The 21,961-nt window shown below is 33.3% G+C and overlaps 1 protein-coding gene and 1 long non-coding RNA gene across 8 annotated transcripts; one reads left to right on the plus strand and one right to left on the minus strand.

The window, feature by feature from the left end:
- LOC146997238 (uncharacterized) lies at positions 1-1,485 on the plus strand. Its single transcript, XR_015041241.1, has 3 exons — positions 1-147; positions 246-383; positions 477-1,485. It is a non-coding gene; the product is annotated as an uncharacterized LOC146997238 (long non-coding RNA).
- Positions 1,486-3,631: 2,146 nt separating this feature from the next.
- LOC118205907 (uncharacterized) lies at positions 3,632-21,718 on the minus strand. Of its 7 annotated transcripts, none has more exons than XM_035378178.2 (2): positions 21,617-21,718; positions 3,632-7,914 (listed from the first exon to the last, which is right to left on the minus strand). In XM_035378178.2, the coding sequence occupies exons 1-2, from the start codon at positions 21,688-21,690 to the stop codon at positions 6,042-6,044; spliced, it is 1,947 nt and encodes a 648-aa protein (XP_035234069.1). In that variant the 5' UTR covers positions 21,691-21,718; the 3' UTR covers positions 3,632-6,041. The 7 variants fall into 7 exon arrangements, with proteins under 7 accessions (XP_035234069.1, XP_035234073.1, XP_035234070.1 ...); XM_035378182.2 differs by lacking the exon at positions 21,617-21,718 and adding an exon at positions 21,476-21,576 and having other exon boundaries at positions 3,632-7,909; XM_035378179.2 differs by lacking the exon at positions 21,617-21,718 and adding an exon at positions 21,476-21,576.
- Between the last annotated feature and the right edge of the window lie 243 nt (positions 21,719-21,961).

Consider the following 21,961-nt stretch of genomic DNA (forward strand, 5'->3'; position numbering starts at 1 on the left):
AGTTCCTACCCAATATAAGGCTAGCCCGAGAAACGTTCTACATTTCTTTCCTTTCTGTCGTCCTGAGTGTACGTACCTGCTCTTGCTTCGACCACCATCTATCCTTCTTCAGCGCTTTGAATGGATCAGCCACAAAACAACAAAGAAGTAAGTAACGTTTTGAAAATATACTGTTTTTCGAATTTAAATCTTTAAAAATAGTTGGAATTTGCAATGTGTGCTTAATCTGTCATTACTTTTTTCAGATGGAAAACCTATTTGAGAAAGAACCTATGCCTTTGAAGGATAAAGTGTTGAGCCATGAAGACTGCACCCAAGATATACCAAGGAATATCCCTTGCACCAAAAGGAAAGCAGAAGAAACCATCCATTTCGAGAAAAAAGTACGTATTTGCGAAAAGTAGTTTATATTGTATGTGACCTCATTTTTATGTACGTTATTGGTATATTAACAGATTTATTTATTTTTTTTTCAGTGCAAAGGACTCTTCACTGAAGACGCTATTCCAGAGGAGCTCACAATGTTTATGTGGGACCCAGTATTTACAAGGGAAAAGTGACTGTTCACATCCGAGAGTATGCCAAATATGGTAAAGCTTACTATCCGACAAGATGAAGAGTGAACAGTCACTTTTCCCTTGTAAATACTGGGTCCCACAAAAACATTGTTCCATAGGCCTTTGTCCATACGACAAGAAGAATGAAAAGTGTAACAATTCTGGAACAGGCACAATTAGCATGCTAAGTTATTTGTGGCTGCATATGTTAATCAAAATAAAAATTAATATTTAAATAGTCAGCGACAGCCAGCTTATTCATTATGCATTTTATTGCATCTATGTGACTCGAAGCATTTTTGAGTATGGTTCAAAATATACGTTACCCAAGTAGCATGGCAACCTCGTAAGGACGTTGCAAACTCGTCGCGGATGTCATTGCAAAAATGTTGCAATATGTCATTTTTAAGACGCCCAGATGTCCGCGAAACTCCACCGTTTTGCAACCGTTGCAAAGACGTCTTTATTACATCTTTGCAGATGAGGTTTTTGTCGCATAGACATCGTTATTGCGTCTTTCGCAGGTGATATTTTGGTCGCAAAAGTATCGTATCACGACGCCTAAATGTTCGCAAAATTTTGCAACAGTTGTGAAAATGTCGTTATTATGTCCTTGTGTTACATATTGATTTATACAGAAAAATACGTTTAATAATTAATATATTTTTCTTCTCTTTTAAAATTTTGTATTCCTTGTATTTATCTAAAGTTTAAATATTTTATCATTTCCTGAAAACCAGAAGATAATACAATTTTTTTTTCTCTTTAGACTAAATATGCATAATTAATAATAGCGTTAATTATTTTCAGTACTTTACACTACAGTTTTTAAATAACTAAAATTCTAAGTTACGATTATTTAAGATTTCATCATTTTTTTTCCCTTAAGTGAAAGTAATTATGAAAGTGGTTATTATAAATCTATAACATTAATAGTAGATTTTAAGTAGGGGCATAGCTAGAGGAGGGCATCTGTCCCCAGGCGCAGAATCCAAGTTGCGCCAAACTGATGTTACGATATTTTAGAATTAAATGTTTTCCATCCTTGGCAAGCTGTAGGGGGCGCGAAATCTTCAGTTGTCCCTGGGCGCTGAAAACCCTAGCTAAGACTCAGGTTTTAAGTAACTAAAACTCAATTAAACATAAATAAAAGTAAAGATATATATGTGGGTAAAAAAAGAGCGTTTCTGATAACAGCATTATCACATTTATTTCATTTAAATCTCAGAAACATTGAAAATTGTCCCTGTCATGATAAATTTGGAAGCAGTTCTTATAGTAACATAATTAGTATTTTACCTGAAGTCAAGTATAAATTTATTCACATTTCACAGTAAAAAATATAACCATTAACTTCTATATCTATGAGATATGCAAATGAAAGACAGTGTAAAGTAGCTAATAAATGTGATCAAAAATATTTCATACAAAAATATACCTAAATCTAATACCTTTCCATATTCATACCTAAAATGAAATAATAACCTAAAAACAATATACATGACAGCACTATTTAAGAAAAAACATGAACTAGTAGTGTTTGAAAGTATAAATAGCAGTAGGAAGGCAGCAGAACTAAAATTTCCAATTAACAAAAAAATATTTGTATTTTTAAATAGTAAGCAATTAAAAGTGCAATAATTATGGATTGCAGTATTTACTAGTAATGCTGGTGTTTTTTAACACCATTTCTTTCGATCATATGTAAATGTATTTACCTGTTTTTAGTTTCTACATTGTAGAATAGTGCTAGATTACAATGATCATTTCAGACACATTTTACAATCAATAACTTTCCTTTTCATACTGTACAGAAATAATTTAAATAATATAGTATATCATACCTGCCAACTTCTAAAGATAAAAATTCAGAAGATTTCTCCATAATTCAGAAGAACACGAAGAATTAATATCATGCTTTGATATTAAAAAAATAATTTATACAAATAGAAAAAAGAAAATTGTACTTACATTAGTAAATCTCAATTAAGTAGCAACTAAAAAATTTATTAGGAAACATAAAACAAGAACTTAATGATAACATAAAACTAGGCGTGATCGGCAGCGCTTAGCGGCACGTTGTGTTCGATGAGGAATGCAGTAAACAAACACTCTGCCAAAATGACATCGGCATCCGAATTCGAAAAAATATCATCCACTTTCTTTGACGTTGTCGAAGCCGAAGCATTAACTTCATGCTTTTTAGACTTAACATGCTTCACAATGTCGCTTCTTCCACCGTGACTTGTTATGAAGTCACACACGCACACGTTGCAAAATGCGTGTGTGACTTCATAACAAGTCACATACGCATTTTGCAACGTGTGCGTTAGTTATTTCCTTTGAAGGATTCTTTAATTGTTGGAAATTCGACTTTGTAGGCAGGCCGAAAATATTGAGAATACAGTTTTTTTTAACTCATTTTGTAACAACGACGTATTAAGAAAATTCGTAGCACGTGCAAACAAACAAACAAAAAAAAAAAAAAAAAAACAGAATGCGACAATCCACGCTAATTGAGTAATTCCCTTGCTGCTGAAGCGAACGCGAAAAAAATAATCTGGCGCCCACAAAGAAAAGAGTGGGAGAAACAAGTTCAGCGCCTTGGATTGGCTGGTTAAGCGGCGAGTTGGGAGAAACCGCAGGTTACTGGATTCAAAGTAGTCGGTAGTTGGCGGTAAAACACGATGCAATTGGCAAAAATCGCTGAATTGATGAAAAATTCTAAAATTTTGACAAAAATCACTAAAAACACTTGAAAAAGGAAAAAATCGTAAAAAATGGATTACGATCGTAAAATCGTAAAGAAACGTATTTTCGTAAAAATTACGAAAAATTCGTAAAAGTTGGCAGGTATGAGTATATGATAGTAAGCTAAGTAAAGTAAGCTCTTCGTTTAATAGCACACGATGAAATTTTTTGTTTCTATTTATTATGAATTTCTTTGCTATCACAAACACATAAAATGTAAGCGAACAATATGCTTAAATTATGAATATACTATACTTAAATGACTTACTTAAAATAGTTAAGTATAATGAATATACTTAAATTTAATAAAGAACAAAACCTAATTTCCAACATTCATTTATTCAGATAATCTAATAGACATATATAATGGCAATATTTAAAAAAACACGAATTACACAGTGTTTGGAAGAATAGATACCAAACGATAAGTACTAAAACTGCAATTTGCAATGAATAAAAAAAATATTTAGTGTTTTTCAATATTACACAATTAAGTATGCCATAATTATAGATTACAATATTTCATAGTAACGCTAATGTTTCCTTAACACTATTTTTTCGATCATACATGCAAAGTCTGAACACCAACCAGTATCATGAACACAATAATCGATTAATATGAATGATATACGATATAGCACTTAGGACGTTATAACCGAATCCGTGTATCCAAATATAACAATAATTCGTGCATCCAAATATTGCACGACGTTATAACAGAATCCATGTATCCAAACATTTCACCGCTGGAGCCACTGAAGATTGGAAAATCACAATATAATTTTAATCACCGGAAAGTCATAAAACACCAAAACAGAACACTATTTAACTATATGGACGATTTTAGCCCATACCAAGCAAATATTCACAAACAAAATAAGCAGAAATTCGGCATTACCAAGAAAATTTCTTTTCAATTCAAAATAAACTGCCATCGTTATATTTTTGTATTGAATCTCTCCAGTATTTAATTCCGACGGTGAATTACAAAAGCGTGAAGAAAACATTCCTGAAAATTAGATGGAGTCAAATTATTGCGCAGTTACGAACTTGTTTGAATTTGGCAGCTAGCCAAAGCACGCAAGCCTCGAGCTCAGACGTTCATTTATATATAAACATCCAGTAAACAATATACATGGAATGTCGAACAGCAATTCAGTGCAACGCTTCAGTGATTTATTCAATTGAATTAAACCTTGCAATGGTTCTTCTGATAATTTAATAGAATCTTTTTTAAATGGCCTAGAAGAATTATTTCAACTAAATAGAATTACGAACAATGTTCACAAAATACGAAATTTACAAAAAAATATTTATTGGGCTCGCTAAAACACTTGTAATGCCAATGTTGCCAAATCCCAAGTGTACCATAATACTAGGATTAAACCAAGCATTTTTGAATGCACGGGAAAAATGTAAAAACATAACAAGCAGTTCATCAGAATTTTTATAGGTAAATGAATTTTGTATTTTTGTTCACAGTTTCTCTAATTTTGATGTCAACATTTATTAGTAATTCATCAAAGCCATTAATTTTGTCATTTTCATTAAAACTGTTAATATTTCTTTCTTTTTTTCCAGTAATTTTCCGTCAGATATTTTGGACAGCCATTAAATATGCATGGATATGCAAAGTCTTTTAATATTGGACATTTTCTTTGAATTCTTAAAATCGCCCATTTTTTATCTGTGTATACATCTTCGCAAAAATTGTACTTTTTGCTCTGTATGCAGTAAAATGTTTCATATTATGTCAGCATATTAATTCAAATAAATTCGTCCTTACTTCAAAAATAATAAATTAAGTCATATTTTAGCAGTGAAATAATTGCTAACATGTAAGTTGTATTGCTTTCGGAAATATTATTTTTTTAAATATATAAAATGCCTAACTACTTATAGAACATAAAATGCAACTTACTTCATAGATTAGTTTCATTTTTAAATATTTTGCTATAATATTTATAAAAAAATATTTTAAGTATTAATTATTTTTCAAAATTTTAAACAATAATTTAGTACGTACTTTTAGTACTAATTAAATTTAATAATTCAAGTATTTATATAAAATTTATACTTCATTTGATGAATCTACCTTAGATTAATACATTTAGATGAAATAAAGTAATGAAACATTGCAAAATAAATCTTATGCGGACTTCAGATTCTTGAAAGAGCATATTTAGTCTCTTTTCATTCTAAAAGTAACGTTGATGAACTATGAAAAAGATGCTAAAACGACTAAGTATAAAAGCAGTCATAACATGGCATTTCAATAATGTCAACAAATTGCCTAGATGCAACGGCAAATATTTTGAGTCTTCGCAACATCGTAAAAGTTACCACCACCACCACCACTTTGCGACCTTTTGGACCAGTTTGCAATGTTGTGTGCTACTTGGGTATTTTATGTTGGAAAGCACATAACAAATACAAAATAAAATAAAATTTTTTTTATAATAATGCTTATTTTATTATTTGCAAAAGAAAAAGGGGGAATCTGTGTCATCTACACATCACAAAAAAGTGCATTTTCCTTAAATTTTTATACATTAATTGCTGTACGAAAGAAAAAGCAATAACATAACAATACTGAAAAACAGATTTCATTAAAAAATGACCAATTACAAATGACATAATTTTAAAACTTTTCTATTACAAAAGATATTTAATTAAGATTCCAGCATTCATTAATGAATAAATAAATAAATACTTTTCACAAAATTGAAATTTTCACGACACAGTTGCATTATTAGGAACAATTTCAGTATAATCGGAATTTCTGTCCAAATTCGTTAGCTCAAAAGCCTCATCTTCATGCAGTTCAACTTCAACATTGCTTTCTAATGGCAAATCACAAATTTCTTTATCTTGTTTAACATATGTATCTGACTGATTTTTATGGGTCTTCATATGCGCTTTAAGTAACCTAGTGAGACTGAAACGCTTACCACAAATATCACAAACATAAGGTCGTGGATTGTTGTGCATTCGTATATGATTTTTCAATCTTGTTTCTGTTGTGTAACTTTTATTGCAAACATGACAAATATGAGGCCTTTCTGAAGTATGTGTGAGAAAATGGGTTTTGAAGTCTAAGGCACGTCTAAATTCATTTTGGCAATACTGACATTTATAGGATGGTTTAATTTTTTTATGTATTTGAAGGTGGCGTTGGAGATCACTTTTATTTCTAAACCTTTTATCACAGAAATCACAGGCAGCAGGGCGATATCCAGTATGTGTCAACAGATGCCTCTGCAATTTACTAGGAGAAGAAAAGCCTTTATTACACATGACACACACATGAGGATGACCTCCTGTATGCAGAAGCTTGTGTGATTTAAGATCACTACTTGATGTAAAGCGTTTTTTGCAGAATTCACACATATGAGGTTTGTAACCAGTATGAATAATGCAGTGCTTTTTCAAATTGTAAAATGATTTGAAACCTTTTCCACATATTTCACATATGTAAGGTCTGTCACTTGAATGTGTTAAACTATGACTTTTTAAATTATTTGGCGATGCAAATGCTTTGTTGCAAATATTACAAATATAAGGTCGCTCACCCAAATGTGAAAGGCAATGAAGTTCTAGATTAGCTGAGGATGTAAAACCTTTGTTACAGTAATGACAGACAAAATCTTTACCCTCGTGAGTCAAACTATGACGCTGAAGATCACTTGTAGTACGAAATCCCTTTTTACACAGCATGCAAATGTGAGGTCTCTCCCCAGTATGTGTAAGTATATGCCGCTGTAACTTACTAGGTGACGTGAAACCTTTACTGCAGATATTACATATATAAGGATATTCACCAGTGTGTTTTAATTTGTGAGTATTAAGATCACTAGATGAAGTGAATCCTTTTCCGCAGATATCACACACATGTGGACGAACTCCAGTATGAATAAGCATATGCTTTTTTAAATTACACAGAGATTTAAAAGACTTACCACATGTATCACAAGTATGTGGCCTTTCAAGAGAATGAATAATACTATGACACTGAAGACCATTAGAAGAAGAAAAAGTTTTTTGACAAACTTTGCATTCATATGGGCTTTCCCCAGAATGTGTTAATCGATGCATCTCTACATCAATAGACGAATCAAAGCCCTTATTACAAAACTGACATACATAGGAATAATCACTTTTGTGAGTTAATCTGTGTCGCTGAAGATCACTGCTAGTTCTGAAACCTTTTGAACAAACATCACATGAATACGGACGTTCACCAGTATGAGTCAAATGATGGCGGCGAAGCTTACTTGGAGATGGAAATCCCTTATTACAATTTGTGCACACATAAGGATGGCCACCAGTATGAATTAATCGATGGGATTTAAGATCACTTGATGCAGTAAATCTTTTCTGACAAATATCACATGTGTGTGGACGCTCACCAGAATGTATTAAATTATGCTTCTTTAAATTAAATGCTGATTTAAATGATTTGGAACAAATATCACAAAAGAAAGTATCATTGCTTTTTTTGTTAAAAGCCCGATTTTCTGAATCTTCATCAATTCGAATGTACGTTTCAGCAGTAAATACAACCAAGTCTTCCATGACAAAATATAAACCGAACAAGATACCTGTACTGGGGAGAAAAAAAGACATCAAATTACAAATCAATGCACATATATCATTATTATTTTATTAGTAAATAATTATTATTCTATTATTGAATTTCACGACAGAATAATATATAATGAAAACAATAATTCATACTTGTTTTCTAATTATATTTGAAAAGTAAATTTAAATAATAGCAATATCATTTAAATGATTTTGATGGGGGATAATGTTGCCCACGTCCGTGATCATCCTTAAGTCACACGTGCCCCCTGGGTGGTGCTAAATTGGTAACTGCCACAAAGTCCTGTGACATACCGGGGTTTAGCAGGATGAGGTTCGGTCTGATGATGAATAATCTTATGACAACCTAACTGACCGCTCCTTCCTGGGAAAGCCGGCACTCAGGGGGAAGGATCTGAAATTCCGAGGACCTTTAGTCTGAAGAGGAGGGGTCTTGGAGGAAGCAGCCATGTAGAGGATACAGGAGAAAAATGAGTTTTGCGTCTCAGGCTGTCAGATGGTACAGGAGCCTGGGGCAGCCTAACTAGCATGTTCTGGCTGCTCTATCAGCTGGTGTATAATCTCGCCTGCGTTTTAGTTCTAGGTGGTGCTTGGCTAGGGTGCTGCATGGCAGAGTGGGGGGCTCTTCCGAGGTCACTGCTGGCTACTGAATCTGGGGCTAGCCGCACCAAACTGGCTTTTAGAAAATCGGAAGGAATTTTTCTCCCCCTTTCTTCAATCAACTACCAAGATGGATGTAAAAAAAAAAAAAAAAAAAAAAAAAAAAAAAAAAAAAAAAAACCAGAATCAGATAAAAACGCATCCTCTAAAACCCCCACTTTAACCACTGTAGCTCCTTCTGAGAGAGTGAATGCGCCTTTGGGTGCAGACGCTCTTCTGTTTAGGACTACAGAAACCAGAACCGCTGGTAAAGGGATGAATGTGCGTCTGGACGTGGACGCCTTGAACCCGATGGGGATAGATTCTGACTCCTCTGTCAGAAGTGCTGCATCAGATGCACTAGCGGATGACCAGTCACCAATGAAAAGAAGAGAGAAGAGACAGCGCCAGAAAGAGCGGCAACGGCTGGAGAGGGGCTTGGAAGGGATCTCATTTACCAGGGAGAAGGGAGCGAGGGAGAAAACAGCTAAAGCTGGGACCTCTGGAGTCACCTCCAAACTGGTGAAAGATAGTATTCCAAGCAATGAAGACTCTTGTAACAGAGGACACATTGGTGACACCCCGGGAATGACCCTAAATAAGGACGGCTTTATAGTCAAGCTGTGAGGAAGGCAATCACTCTGTGGGTTGTCTGCAAGAATGACTCCAGAGACATAACGTCGGCAGATGCTGACTTCATCACTTCTGTTATTGGCGACCGAATTATCAACGGTTCCATCATCACCTGTAAGGTACACAAGACAGTCCTGCATCCGAATCGATTCAACATTGCATGTGAGGACCAAGAGACAGTGGACGTCCTAAAGATCAATGATCCTAATCAATGATCTGCCTGACCCTGAAGAAAACCATACCAGCTTCACACCATGGCTCCCAAGACAGAGCCCTAAAGAAGTTTTTCGCTTGGTTTACTGGTAACAGGTCACCAAAAGATAACGTCAAGCTCCTTGAAGACTGCAACAAGGACCTGGATGTTAAAAAGATTGTTATCAAGACAGTCATCCCTGTTAGACGAAGGTAAAACTCTGTTGCTGGGAGTGCATTCTGAGCTCATAGATTACCTGGAGACCCAGAACTTCAAGCTGTTCTGTGGTGCCCACAGCTCTGTACAGCTTAAGGAGCCGAGGCAACAGGAGAAGTCAATTCCTCCACCCAAGGATCTTCCGAGGAACCAGCTAATGGAAGAAGGGGAGACCGAAAAAGAGTCAGAACCAGAGCCTTCTTTGGAGGCTCGGGGGAAGACCTCTGAATAGGTTTTCCCTGTCACGACTTCAAGGGAAGTTGTGGGTTAAGGAAGCGGCTTTTAACTAAGTCTCTCCTAAAATCCTTCAGGGTAAATTCTTAACTCTCATTTAACCTGTCTTAATGATTAAGGTTAGTCAACTAAACCTGCAACATAGCAGAGCAGCTTCATACAATTTAACAGCTCAATTAGGTAAACAAGGCACTTTTGTTGCCTTAACTCAAGAACCTTGGGTCTTTGTTGTAGACCCAAGGTTCTTGAAAGGTTTTTGAAACTTCAAAGTTTGTTTCTTTTTCAATTCTTAAAAGATTTGTTTTTTTGTCCCAAAGTTCTTTGAATCCCAAGGTTCTACCAAGGGTAAAATCCTTGGTAGGCCGATGCCTTCATGGAGGACTTTTTAAGGGAAACTGGCTTGTATACACGTTACACATGGGGAAAATACCCATGCAGCCAGCCTGTTCGCGGTATTTGAATTTCGGACGAACTACCAGTGTTTAGCGACGTTACTGCTCGGCCGCTGGTGGGCCTCTTTTCGTCAGAAGGACCTAATAAAAGACCTAGAACTAGCATTACATTTCTAAAAATATAAAGGCTATGAAATTATCTCAATTCACATCGGAGGATGTGACTGCTATTTTAACCAAGTACGTAAACAGTTCACTAAGAGGAAACATTTGTTTTTGCTCGGTTTACATGGCTTATGACCTCACCATTCCGCAATCAGTAATCAACAATATTCCTATGATGATTATTGGTGGTGATGTTAACACTCACCACCTATTACGGTGCAGTTCTGATACCAATTCTAGAGTAGGAAAACTAATGGAACTCATAATGAACACCAACCTAACTTGGGTACACAGGGGAAATCTTTATCAATAGAAGAAGAGAAGAGATCATTGACCTCATACTAACTTCATCTGATATCTCTCATCTTATTGAGAATTGGCATGTAAGTAACAATCCATCACTTTCAGACCATCGCCTTATACAATTTCATATTAGGGATGAAATTCCAGCTGAATTTTTCAGAAACATTAAACACACAAATTGGGACCTTTATAAGGACTTCCTGGTTTCTAATGTCATTAACCTTCAGGCTTTAGACAATAATTGTTCCATCAAGGAGCTTGATATCCATGCAAACAACCTGACAAATATCATTATTGAATCCTATCATGCATCAAGTACTCTTCTAGCAAGAGAGTCTGGTGGACCAATGAGCTTGAAAGCCTCCATTTAGAGGTTCGGAGAGCTCACAGGAAAGCAGCCAGAAATAAATCTGAAGTTAACTGGTCTAACTTTAAAATCCTACAAAGGAAATTTAAAAAGGAAATCAGGAAAACAAAATCCAACTCATGGAGATCCTTCTGCACAGATATTCAAGAAATCTCAACTCTCATCGGTTATGCGACCAGATGGCAGTTATACTATAAACCGTCTGGATACACTATCGATCATGCTGAATTTTCACCTGGGGGATGCAAGTGTCATCTCTGACCCCCATGAAAACTTATTGGAACTCCTTCATAGTCCATTAGATTCGGATTTTGCTAAAACAATAGTCAACTTCAAAAAGGCTAAAGCGGCCGTAGATGTATTTCTTCCCTTTAAATCTCCAGGGAATGATGGCACTTACCCAATTGTGCTCCAGAAAGGCTGAGACATTTTTGGCCACATTCTTGTGGACATATTCGAATCCAGCTTGGTTTTAGGATATGTTCCTAAGGTATGGAGAACTTCACGAGGTATGTTTCTCCCCAAACCAGGGAAAGATATATATGAGAAACCAAACTCATTGAGAATGATCATGCTAACATCCTTCCAGCTTAAGATGTTGGAGCGATTGATTTTCTGGCACCTCCAGTCAGATAACAATCTGAAACATACTTTTGGCTTAGACCAACACGGTTTTAGGCCTGGCTTCTCCACTGAGTCGGTCCTACACCAACTGGTGTAGAGAATAGAAAAAATAATCATAAAGACAGACACTTTGCCACTGGGATTGTACTGGATATTGTAGGAGACTTTGATAACATCGGCTTTGAGGAAATACATAAAGCTCTCATTGGAAGTCATATTTACCCTACGATAACTAGATGTGTCATTTTTATGATTAAAAACAGGAATATCTGCGTTAGTCTCACTGACTGAGAAGTAAAGAGAGATATTACTAAAGAGTGTCCATGGGGAGATATTCTTTCTTCGTTCCTGTGCAACCTGGTATTCAACTCACTCTTAGTACTTTTACGGGAAGAGCCTGGCCAGTCCATGCTTATGCAGATGACCTTATTGTGTTACTACGGAGTTTCGATATTGGAACCCTACACAATCAAGCTCAATAAATCTGGAATAAAGTATCACATTGGAGTGAAACAAGTGGCCTTTCTCTGCTGAAAAATCAGAGGTCATAGTTTTCACGTAGAACAGGAAATGGAAACTGGCAGATTTGTATCTGGGTAACCAGATTATCAGATGTAAGAAATGCATTAAATACCTAGGATGTTACCTGGACAGTAAACTTGCATGGCTCACCCATATAAATGAAAAGGCACAAACCGCCACAAATGTATTAATACTTTGCAGGCGAATCGTTGGCAAACAATGGTACCTTAACCCAAAATCTACTTTATGGATTTATACTGTCAAAATCCGGCCAATGCTTTTTTACGAATGCGTGGTCTGGATCAACGTTATTAACAAAAGCACATATGTAAACATTTTATAGAAGGTGCAAAGACTTGCTTGCCTTAGTAGGGCTTTAAACAGTACCCCTACTGCCGCATTAGAATTTTTATTGCAAATTCCTTTCTTGAAACTGTTCTTGAGTGAAGAAGTAATTAAAGCCATGTATACGTTGAATAAAAATGGCACATGGTGCCAAAGGGCAGGTTTCGGTCATAAAAGCCACATTGACATATGCCTGACTTGGGCAATGAGATTCGTATAATCTATATGCCCAAAGATGCAATTACTAAAACAATAGTTCCAGATAAACTAGTCTCAACTTATATACCAAAAAGGAATGAGATAGAATCTCTAATTGACCTAATCCCAACAGGATCAGTCGATTGCTACACAGATGGATTAAAATCTAACTTCACTGGAGCTGGAGCCATTTTAAGAACCAAGGGATCTGGAGAAGATTTCATCTATACCTGGGTATAAACTAACAACTGTTTTTCAAGCCGAGGTTCTGGCGATCAATATGGTCGCCAGGGAGCTCTTAGCTAAAAATACGGTTGACAAGAATATATATATTCTCTCTGACAGCCAACCAGCCATCCTTGCCCTGGCTAATCATGTCAAGTTACAAAACTGTGTTTTGAACTGTACTCAAGATCTCAATTCTCTGGCTCAGGCCCATAACACCATTAGTTTAGTTTGAGTCCCAGATCATTGTGATTTTGCTGGAAATGAATTAGCCGATAAAGTAGGTAAAGATGCTTCGCAGCTACCCATGTCTGGCCCAGAACCATTTTACCCAGTTTCATACCAAACTGTTAAAAAAGAAGTAAGAAGCTGGATAAAGAACAAACATGATGATACTCATTCTTTTTGCATTTGCGAGAAAATTTGACTTGTGGCTATAATACATAATCATTTCCTAAAAGTGGGAGTTCTGGGAATTCTAGTGGACTTCAAGAGTCCTTCATGTTTGCCGTCTGCTGTCACATGCTGGCCTAAAAAAATTAAGAATTGTTCTCACAATAAACTCGAGCAATAGTCTGTCCCCAGTTAACACTAATGATTTGAAAGCTCTTCTCTAGAACGGAATCAAAATAAAAGCAAACAGCTTTTCTGTTTTTTATTCAGTTGAAGTTTTGGTGTATGAAACACTGAATTCAGCTTTTTTATTGCTTCCAAGGGCCCCCTAACCGTGTCATATGACGTAGAGGGCCTCTAGAAATTTAAAAGCAGACGGATTATATATATATATATATATTAAAGAATCCATTGGCTTTTAAGTTAACATATATATTATCTAGTTTATCAGGACTATATATATCTAGTTTAGCAAGACATTAATGTGCCACCTAAGCCTTCGGGCCCCTATGCGACGGCATTCTTTGCATACCCTTATTTATGCCACTGATGATAGTTTAGAGATGAAGATTGTTAGAGGTTACAGCTGACTTTGTTTTTAATTTATGAATAGCAACCTAAATTTATGATTTAGCTTGTCACGGAACATTCCTAAACAAATCAGCAATTATCTTTGACTAAACCATTTATCATGTGATATATACAAATGAATCACAGTACCTCATTCCATATGGGAAAAATTTTGAACAGTACCGTATTCCAATTTGTGCATGTCTTATGCTATGTATCTTGAATGCATATTCCATTTGACATTTTTTACTTTATTTTTGCACATAACAACAGCACGAAAGTTATTGTTATGTTTTAGTATTAAGTGACTGTAAATAAGAATGAATGCATGATTGCAAGAAACAAGTTTGATATGTGAAAATATGAAATTGCAAAAATTACTCAGATACTTTGAATGGCACTGAAAGTACTGGAATGGATTCGATAATTTTTAGATACTTCATTTATTTCAATTTTTTACTTTAATATACTATATGTATTTTATTATTTCATAATATTTTAGGATTTGGACGATCCATTAATAAATCAATATATATTACCTTTTCAAAATTCTATTAGAACCGCTTTCTATATTTTTAACTTACATATATATCTTTAATTTAAAATAGCATATAGGTGGGCATCACTACTGAGCTTAGGTAAAGCAAGAGTGCCAATGTATGCAAAGACAGCAATACTGAATGTAGTCTACCATATATATATCTATTTCCATTTAAAATAATGCTACAGTGTCTCAAAAAAGTGATGGGACACTTGTGCTTTACAAAAGGAAACTGCAATAAAATAAATTTAAAAAACATGTAAAATTTTTTGTGGGTGTGTTTCATACTTAAATTTAGTAACAATTATTACATAACATACATTTTCTCAAAATATTCAAATATTAATTTGATAAAAATACAATTGTTTAGAACAGAGCAGAAAATGGCTCACTTAAGTGATGAGACACTTTTCCATCAAATATTTATCCAAAAATTTTACCTTTTAAAAGGATTTAATATTTCGTTTGATTTCCTTTTACTTTTAAAACAAGATTTAATCTTCTTGGGATGGATTCGACTAATATTTTTGCGATTTCTGGAGTGATTTTACCCCATTCTTCTTGAAGCACCGATTTTAATTGTTGTTTTGAAGAAATGGTGTGTTTGCGAATTCTTGATTCCAATTCTTGCCAAATATTCTCTATGGGATTTAATTGTGGAGATTGTGGGGGTGTTTTTATTATTTCAGGACAGTTATACAGCAGCCAGAGTCTAACATTCAAAGCACTGTGCTTGGGGTCATTGTCCTGGTAGAATTTAAAATCATTATGAAGGTTCAACTTTCGTGCTGAAGATTTCAAATTTTGATTTAAAATGTCAATATACATGTACTGATCCATTATACTGTCAATAAAAACAAGATTACCAACTCCAGCGGACGACATACACCTCCATACCATAACTCCTCCTCCACCATGTTTTACTGTTGGCACCAAGTTCTGTTTGCGAAACACCAAGATTCTACCGTCAGAACCAAATAATAAATTAAATTTACTCTCATCAGCAAATATAACTTAAATATATAATAATATAAAATGTATGTTATGTAATAATTGTTACTAAATTTAAGTATGAAACACACCCACAAAAAATTTTACATGTTTTTTTAATTTATTTTATTGCAGTTTCCTTTTGTAAAGCACAAGTGTCCCATCACGTTTTTGAGACACTGTACGTACACAGATCACATATTCCAAAGATCAGCCATAATATGTTTGCAAATAATGCAAAAGAAGACTTTTAATGAATTTTTTTTCTTGATTTAAGGGAAATATAATTTTAAGTGTGCATAACTAACAAAAATATTAAAAATGTAACTTTTCTAGTTTTCTCTTCTTTTTGTTCATTTTTTGCCAAAATAACAATAAATTAGAAATTAAAGAAAAGATTGCTTGCATGACAAGAAAAGTTAAACTGCAGTACATGATATTTCTGGAAACAATTTCCTTTAATGATAAAACAAAATCTGGGAAGATTTATCATTACATACTAAGAATAAAACATGAAATTAAAATAAAATGAATATTAACTACCTTAATAGAAACATATACAGTGTCTCACAAAAGTGATGGGACACTGTGCTTTACAAAAGGAAACTGTAGTAAAATAAATTAAAAAAACATGTAAAAATTTTTTGTGGGTGTGTTTCATACTTAAATTTAGTAACAATTATTACATAACATACATTTTCTCAAAATATTAATTTAATAAAAATACCATTGTTTAGAACGGAGCAAAAAATGGCTCACATAAGTGATGGGACACTTACTTTTCCATCAAATATTTATCCAAAAATTTTACTTTTTAAAAGGTTTTAACATTTTGTTGGATTTCCTTTTACTTTTAAAACATGATTTAATCTTCTTGGGATGGATTCGACTAATTTTTTTTGTGATTTCTGGAGCAATTTTACCCCATTCTTCTTAAAGCACCGATTCTAATTGTTCTTTTGAAGAAATGGTGTGTTAGCGAATTCTTGATTCCAATTCTTGCCAAATATTCTCTATGGGATTTAAGTCTGGAGATTGTGGTGGTGTTTTTATTATTTCAGGATAGTTATACAGCAGCCAGAGTCTAACTTTCAAAGCAGTGTGCTTGGGGTCATTGTCCTGGTAGAATTTAAAATCGTTATGAAGATTCAATTTTCGTGCTGAAGATTTCAAATTTTGATTTAAAATGTCAATATACTAGTACTGATCCATTATACTGTCAATAAAAACAAGACTGCCAACTCCAGCGGACGACATACATCCCCATACCATAACTCCTCCTCCACCATGTTTTACTGTTGGCACCAAGTTCTGTTTGCGAAATTCTTCCCTGGGTTTTCTCCACACCAAGATTCTACCGTCAGAACCAAACATATTAAATTTACTCTCATCAGTAAATATAACTTTATTCCAGTAATCAAAATTCTTATTTATGTTGGATTTTGTGAAAGCCAGTGTGAGTTTTCTATTCCTTTCACTTACGAAGAATTTTTTCCTGGCTGCTCTACCGTGATATCCAGTAGATCGAATTACTCTTCTAATAGTCTCAGAATTAACAATTACTCCATATAATGCTTGTAATTCAGCAGCAACTTTAGGAGCACTCATTCTTGGATTTTTTTTAAATATTTCGAACGATAATTCGCTTTATTCCATTGGATAGCTTTGATGGTCGGCCAGGTCTTCTTTTATCCTGAATCATATGATTCTTTTTATATCGTTTAACGATATTGAAAACTGTTGAATGATTGAAGTTAACTGTTTCAGTAGTTTCTCTAATAGATTTTCCACGTTCAATATGCAAATTAATAACTAATTTTCGAATTCCAGGCAAAGTTTCTTTTCGTTTAGCATTCATGGCTGCACAGAGCTAAAAAACACTAAAATTCCAAAACAAACTGGAGAGAAATACTGCAGAAGATTTTATAAATTATTGGCAATTGCTTTTGAGTAAAAATAAATACCCCAAAAGATATTTTTATTGCTTACTTCAGAGGATTTTTGTTGCATAGTACGTAGTGTCCCATCACTTAAGTGAGCCATTTTCTGCTCCGTTCTAAACAATTGTATTTTTATTAAATTAATACAGTCAAAAGTCGTTAATTCGGACACCCATAATCCGGACCTCAAAGCTAAAAACTTTTTGCGCATGTGCTTCGTTCGCACATGCGCACAGGTATTTTACGCGTGCGCGTAAGACCTTGACTACTGCGCATATGCGTGTGCGCAAGTGCAGAATACATTTTCGCCTGCGGATTTAATGTATAACGGACAGTGTAAGCTAAAATTATCTAATTATCTATTTCAGTTAATGACTGCATTGTTCCTTAATCTTCGAATTGGATCCCGCTTATTATTTTTTGCAGACTGTAAGAGCAATTTTATAAAAGTAAACTTGAACTTTCGATTATGTCAAATAGAATTTCCGATGCTGGAACTTCCATAGGATCTACAAAACGAAAGTATGTTTCGATGTCCAACAAACAAAAAGTGGAATTGCTGCAAAAAATGGATAAAGACATGAAGAATGTGACAGAGAGGTTAGTGAAAACAAAAAAATTTCGATTGACAAGTTAGTCGGTATTCTCGGCACAGCAATTAATGGGACTTGAACAGCGGAACTTTGTAACTGAACAAGAAATTATGTCTGTTTATAGAATTAAAGAGAGTGTTTTATCACATAAAATGAAGCAACTTAAACAACTTACATTAAAAGAAATGTTTAATAAAGTAAACAAATAAATATTAAGCTTTTTTTTTTTTTTTTTTTTTTGTAAATTTTGATACCCTTTAGATCATAATTGTCTTTATTTCATAAATTACGGTTTCATATTTTTAATTTTAGAATTTCTGCATGCCATCTTACGAGATTTAAACTGATGATCTATAATCCGGAAAAATCGATAATCTGGAATCGCCGAAGTCCCGACGAGTCCGGATTAACGACTTTTGACTGTATTTGAATATTTTGAGAAAATGTATGTTATGTAATAATTGTTACTAAATTTAAGTATGAAACACACCCACAAAAAATTTTACATGTTTTTTTAATTTATTTTATTGCAGTTTCCTTTTGTAAAGCACAAGTGTCCCATCACGTTTTTGAGACACTGTACGTACACAGATCACATATTCCAAAGATCAGCCATAATATGTTTGCAAATAATGCAAAAGAAGACTTTTAATGAATTTTTTTTCTTGATTTAAGGGAAATATAATTTTAAGTGTGCATAACTAACAAAAATATTAAAAATGTAACTTTTCTAGTTTTCTCTTCTTTTTGTTCATTTTTTGCCAAAATAACAATAAATTAGAAATTAAAGAAAAGATTGCTTGCATGACAAGAAAAGTTAAACTGCAGTACATGATATTTCTGGAAACAATTTCCTTTAATGATAAAACAAAATCTGGGAAGATTTATCATTACATACTAAGAATAAAACATGAAATTAAAATAAAATGAATATTAACTACCTTAATAGAAACATATACAGTGTCTCACAAAAGTGATGGGACACTGTGCTTTACAAAAGGAAACTGTAGTAAAATAAATTAAAAAAACATGTAAAAATTTTTTGTGGGTGTGTTTCATACTTAAATTTAGTAACAATTATTACATAACATACATTTTCTCAAAATATTAATTTAATAAAAATACCATTGTTTAGAACGGAGCAAAAAATGGCTCACATAAGTGATGGGACACTTACTTTTCCATCAAATATTTATCCAAAAATTTTACTTTTTAAAAGGTTTTAACATTTTGTTGGATTTCCTTTTACTTTTAAAACATGATTTAATCTTCTTGGGATGGATTCGACTAATTTTTTTTGTGATTTCTGGAGCAATTTTACCCCATTCTTCTTAAAGCACCGATTCTAATTGTTCTTTTGAAGAAATGGTGTGTTAGCGAATTCTTGATTCCAATTCTTGCCAAATATTCTCTATGGGATTTAAGTCTGGAGATTGTGGTGGTGTTTTTATTATTTCAGGATAGTTATACAGCAGCCAGAGTCTAACTTTCAAAGCAGTGTGCTTGGGGTCATTGTCCTGGTAGAATTTAAAATCGTTATGAAGATTCAATTTTCGTGCTGAAGATTTCAAATTTTGATTTAAAATGTCAATATACTAGTACTGATCCATTATACTGTCAATAAAAACAAGACTGCCAACTCCAGCGGACGACATACATCCCCATACCATAACTCCTCCTCCACCATGTTTTACTGTTGGCACCAAGTTCTGTTTGCGAAATTCTTCCCTGGGTTTTCTCCACACCAAGATTCTACCGTCAGAACCAAACATATTAAATTTACTCTCATCAGTAAATATAACTTTATTCCAGTAATCAAAATTCTTATTTATGTTGGATTTTGTGAAAGCCAGTGTGAGTTTTCTATTCCTTTCACTTACGAAGAATTTTTTCCTGGTTGCTCTACCCTGATATCCAGCAGATCGAATTACTCTTTTAATAGTCTCGGGATTAACAATTACTCTATATAATGCTTATAAATCAGCAGCAACCTTAGGAGCACTCATTCTTGGATTTTTTTAAATACTTCGAACGATAATTTGCTTTATTCCATTGGATAGCTTTGATGGTCGGCCAGGTCTTCTTTTATCCTGAATCATATGAATCTTTTTATGTTATTTAATGATATTGAAAACTGTTGAATGACTTAAGTTAACTGTTTCAGCAGTTTCTCTAATAGATGTTCTAATAATAATTCTCTAATAGATCCATGTTCAATATGCAAATTAATAACTCATTTTCGAATTTCAGGCAAAGTTTCTTTTTGTTTAGCATTTATGGCTGCACAAAGCTAAAAAACACAAAATTTCCAAAACAAACTGGAGAGAAATACTGCAGACGATTTTATAAATTATTGCCAATTGCTTTTGAGTAAAAATAAAAACCAAAAAAAATATTTTTATCGTAGTACGTAGTAGTATCTAATGGTGTCCCATCACTTATGTGAGCTATTTTTTGCTTCGTTCTAAACAATTGTATTTTTATTAAATTAATATGTTAATATTTTGAGAAAATGTATATTATGTAATAATTGTTACTAAATTTAAGTATGAAACACACTTACAAAAAATTTGTACATGCTTTTTAAAATTTATTTTACTACAGTTTCCTTTTCTAAAGCACAAGTGTCCCATCACTTTTGTGAGACACTGTATAATTTAATTATACATACAGAAAAGCCACAACATTATCTGTAGCCAATAAGAAGAAATGAATCATGTTTAACTTCCGACAACAAATTAGAGTATTTAGCTTAAGATTTAATTACATGTTGATCAATTTTTCAGAAATATACTGTTAATTATAACTTTGTAATTACTATTACAAAATATATAATGTGTGAACAATTTTTTTTTTTTCTTTAAGACCTATTTGTTTACGTTTCAGTAATAATAATCCGATAATGAACAAACATATATAAATATATATAGATTTCTGAAAAGATTTATATTAAAAAAAAATTCCTTTGCCATTGCAACTAATTTTCAGCATTAGTTATAAACAATAGAGGTAATCACTTCCAAATGTTAAGCTATCAAACAATATTACTGTTATTACTAAAAATTTCGATTTTTCTTACATTTCACAAAAATGCACAAAATCAACAAATAAAATAAAACAGCAAATGATGAAACTTAGGCAAAATGTTTACCCCATTCAAATTTTATTTTGTGTCCCTGAGCATGTAACTCAAAATTACTTAATAAAATAGTTCCCCTTACAACATAGGAAAAAAAAAAAAAAAAAAAAAAAAAATTAAAAATGGGAAATAATATCCTAATTGGGGATATACGAACAGATATATTACGCACATATATACACATTTTATAACCTTTGAAGAATTTAAACGAATTTTACTGCATTAATTACATGCTTCGTATTAACTCTACAAAACGTATTTGATCAGAATTTCAGGTCAATGAACAGCATTGCTGTTCGCAAAGTGAATATACCAACAATTCGAAAAATGAAATTATTACTGAATGCAGGTTTCTATTATAAGCACAAAAATAAGGGTCATGGGGCACTTCTTGTAAGATTTAACAGCATGCTACATATTTACGTACACGACACATATAAGAATACTCAAAGAATAAATAAGGTGGGGTGTTAACACTTACCTTGTTTTCTTATAATCCAATGACTTGAATGAAGTATAGGGCACACCTCCCTTGATTCTCATATCATTTACCATCCCCAATTCGTCAGTGTAATCCGGAGGTAAGAGGTATTTAAATGTGTGATAAATATAAGCATGAACATACTAAATTTTGTTTTGTTTAACATCCCAGATATGAATAATGTCAGGCATTATTTCTATAAATTATATTTCATTCTCGGTCTGAGATGTTTTAGCAAAGAATTTAGAGGGAATAATAATAAACGTTCTTTGGGTTTAGTGATGATACTTTTCATCTTTTTCTTTGTTATATTTATTTATTTATTTATTTATTATTATTTTTTTT

This window comes from Stegodyphus dumicola, chromosome 5, assembly GCF_044657685.1.
Source record: "Stegodyphus dumicola isolate Sdum_Otavi_A_Nest chromosome 5, ASM4465768v1".
Taxonomy (NCBI): Eukaryota; Metazoa; Arthropoda; class Arachnida; order Araneae; family Eresidae; genus Stegodyphus; species Stegodyphus dumicola.

What these genes read in the sequence shown, in the direction of transcription:
- LOC118205907 (XM_035378178.2), bottom strand. Translation starts at nt 21,690, where the DNA reads ATGGTAAATGATATGAGAATCAAGGGAGGTGTGCCCTATACTTCATTC. An exon ending in TTGGATTATAAGAAAACAAG is followed by an intron (nt 7,915 to 21,616) that starts GTAAGTGTTAAC and finishes TTTTCTCCCCAG; the next exon opens with TACAGGTATCTTGTTCGGTT.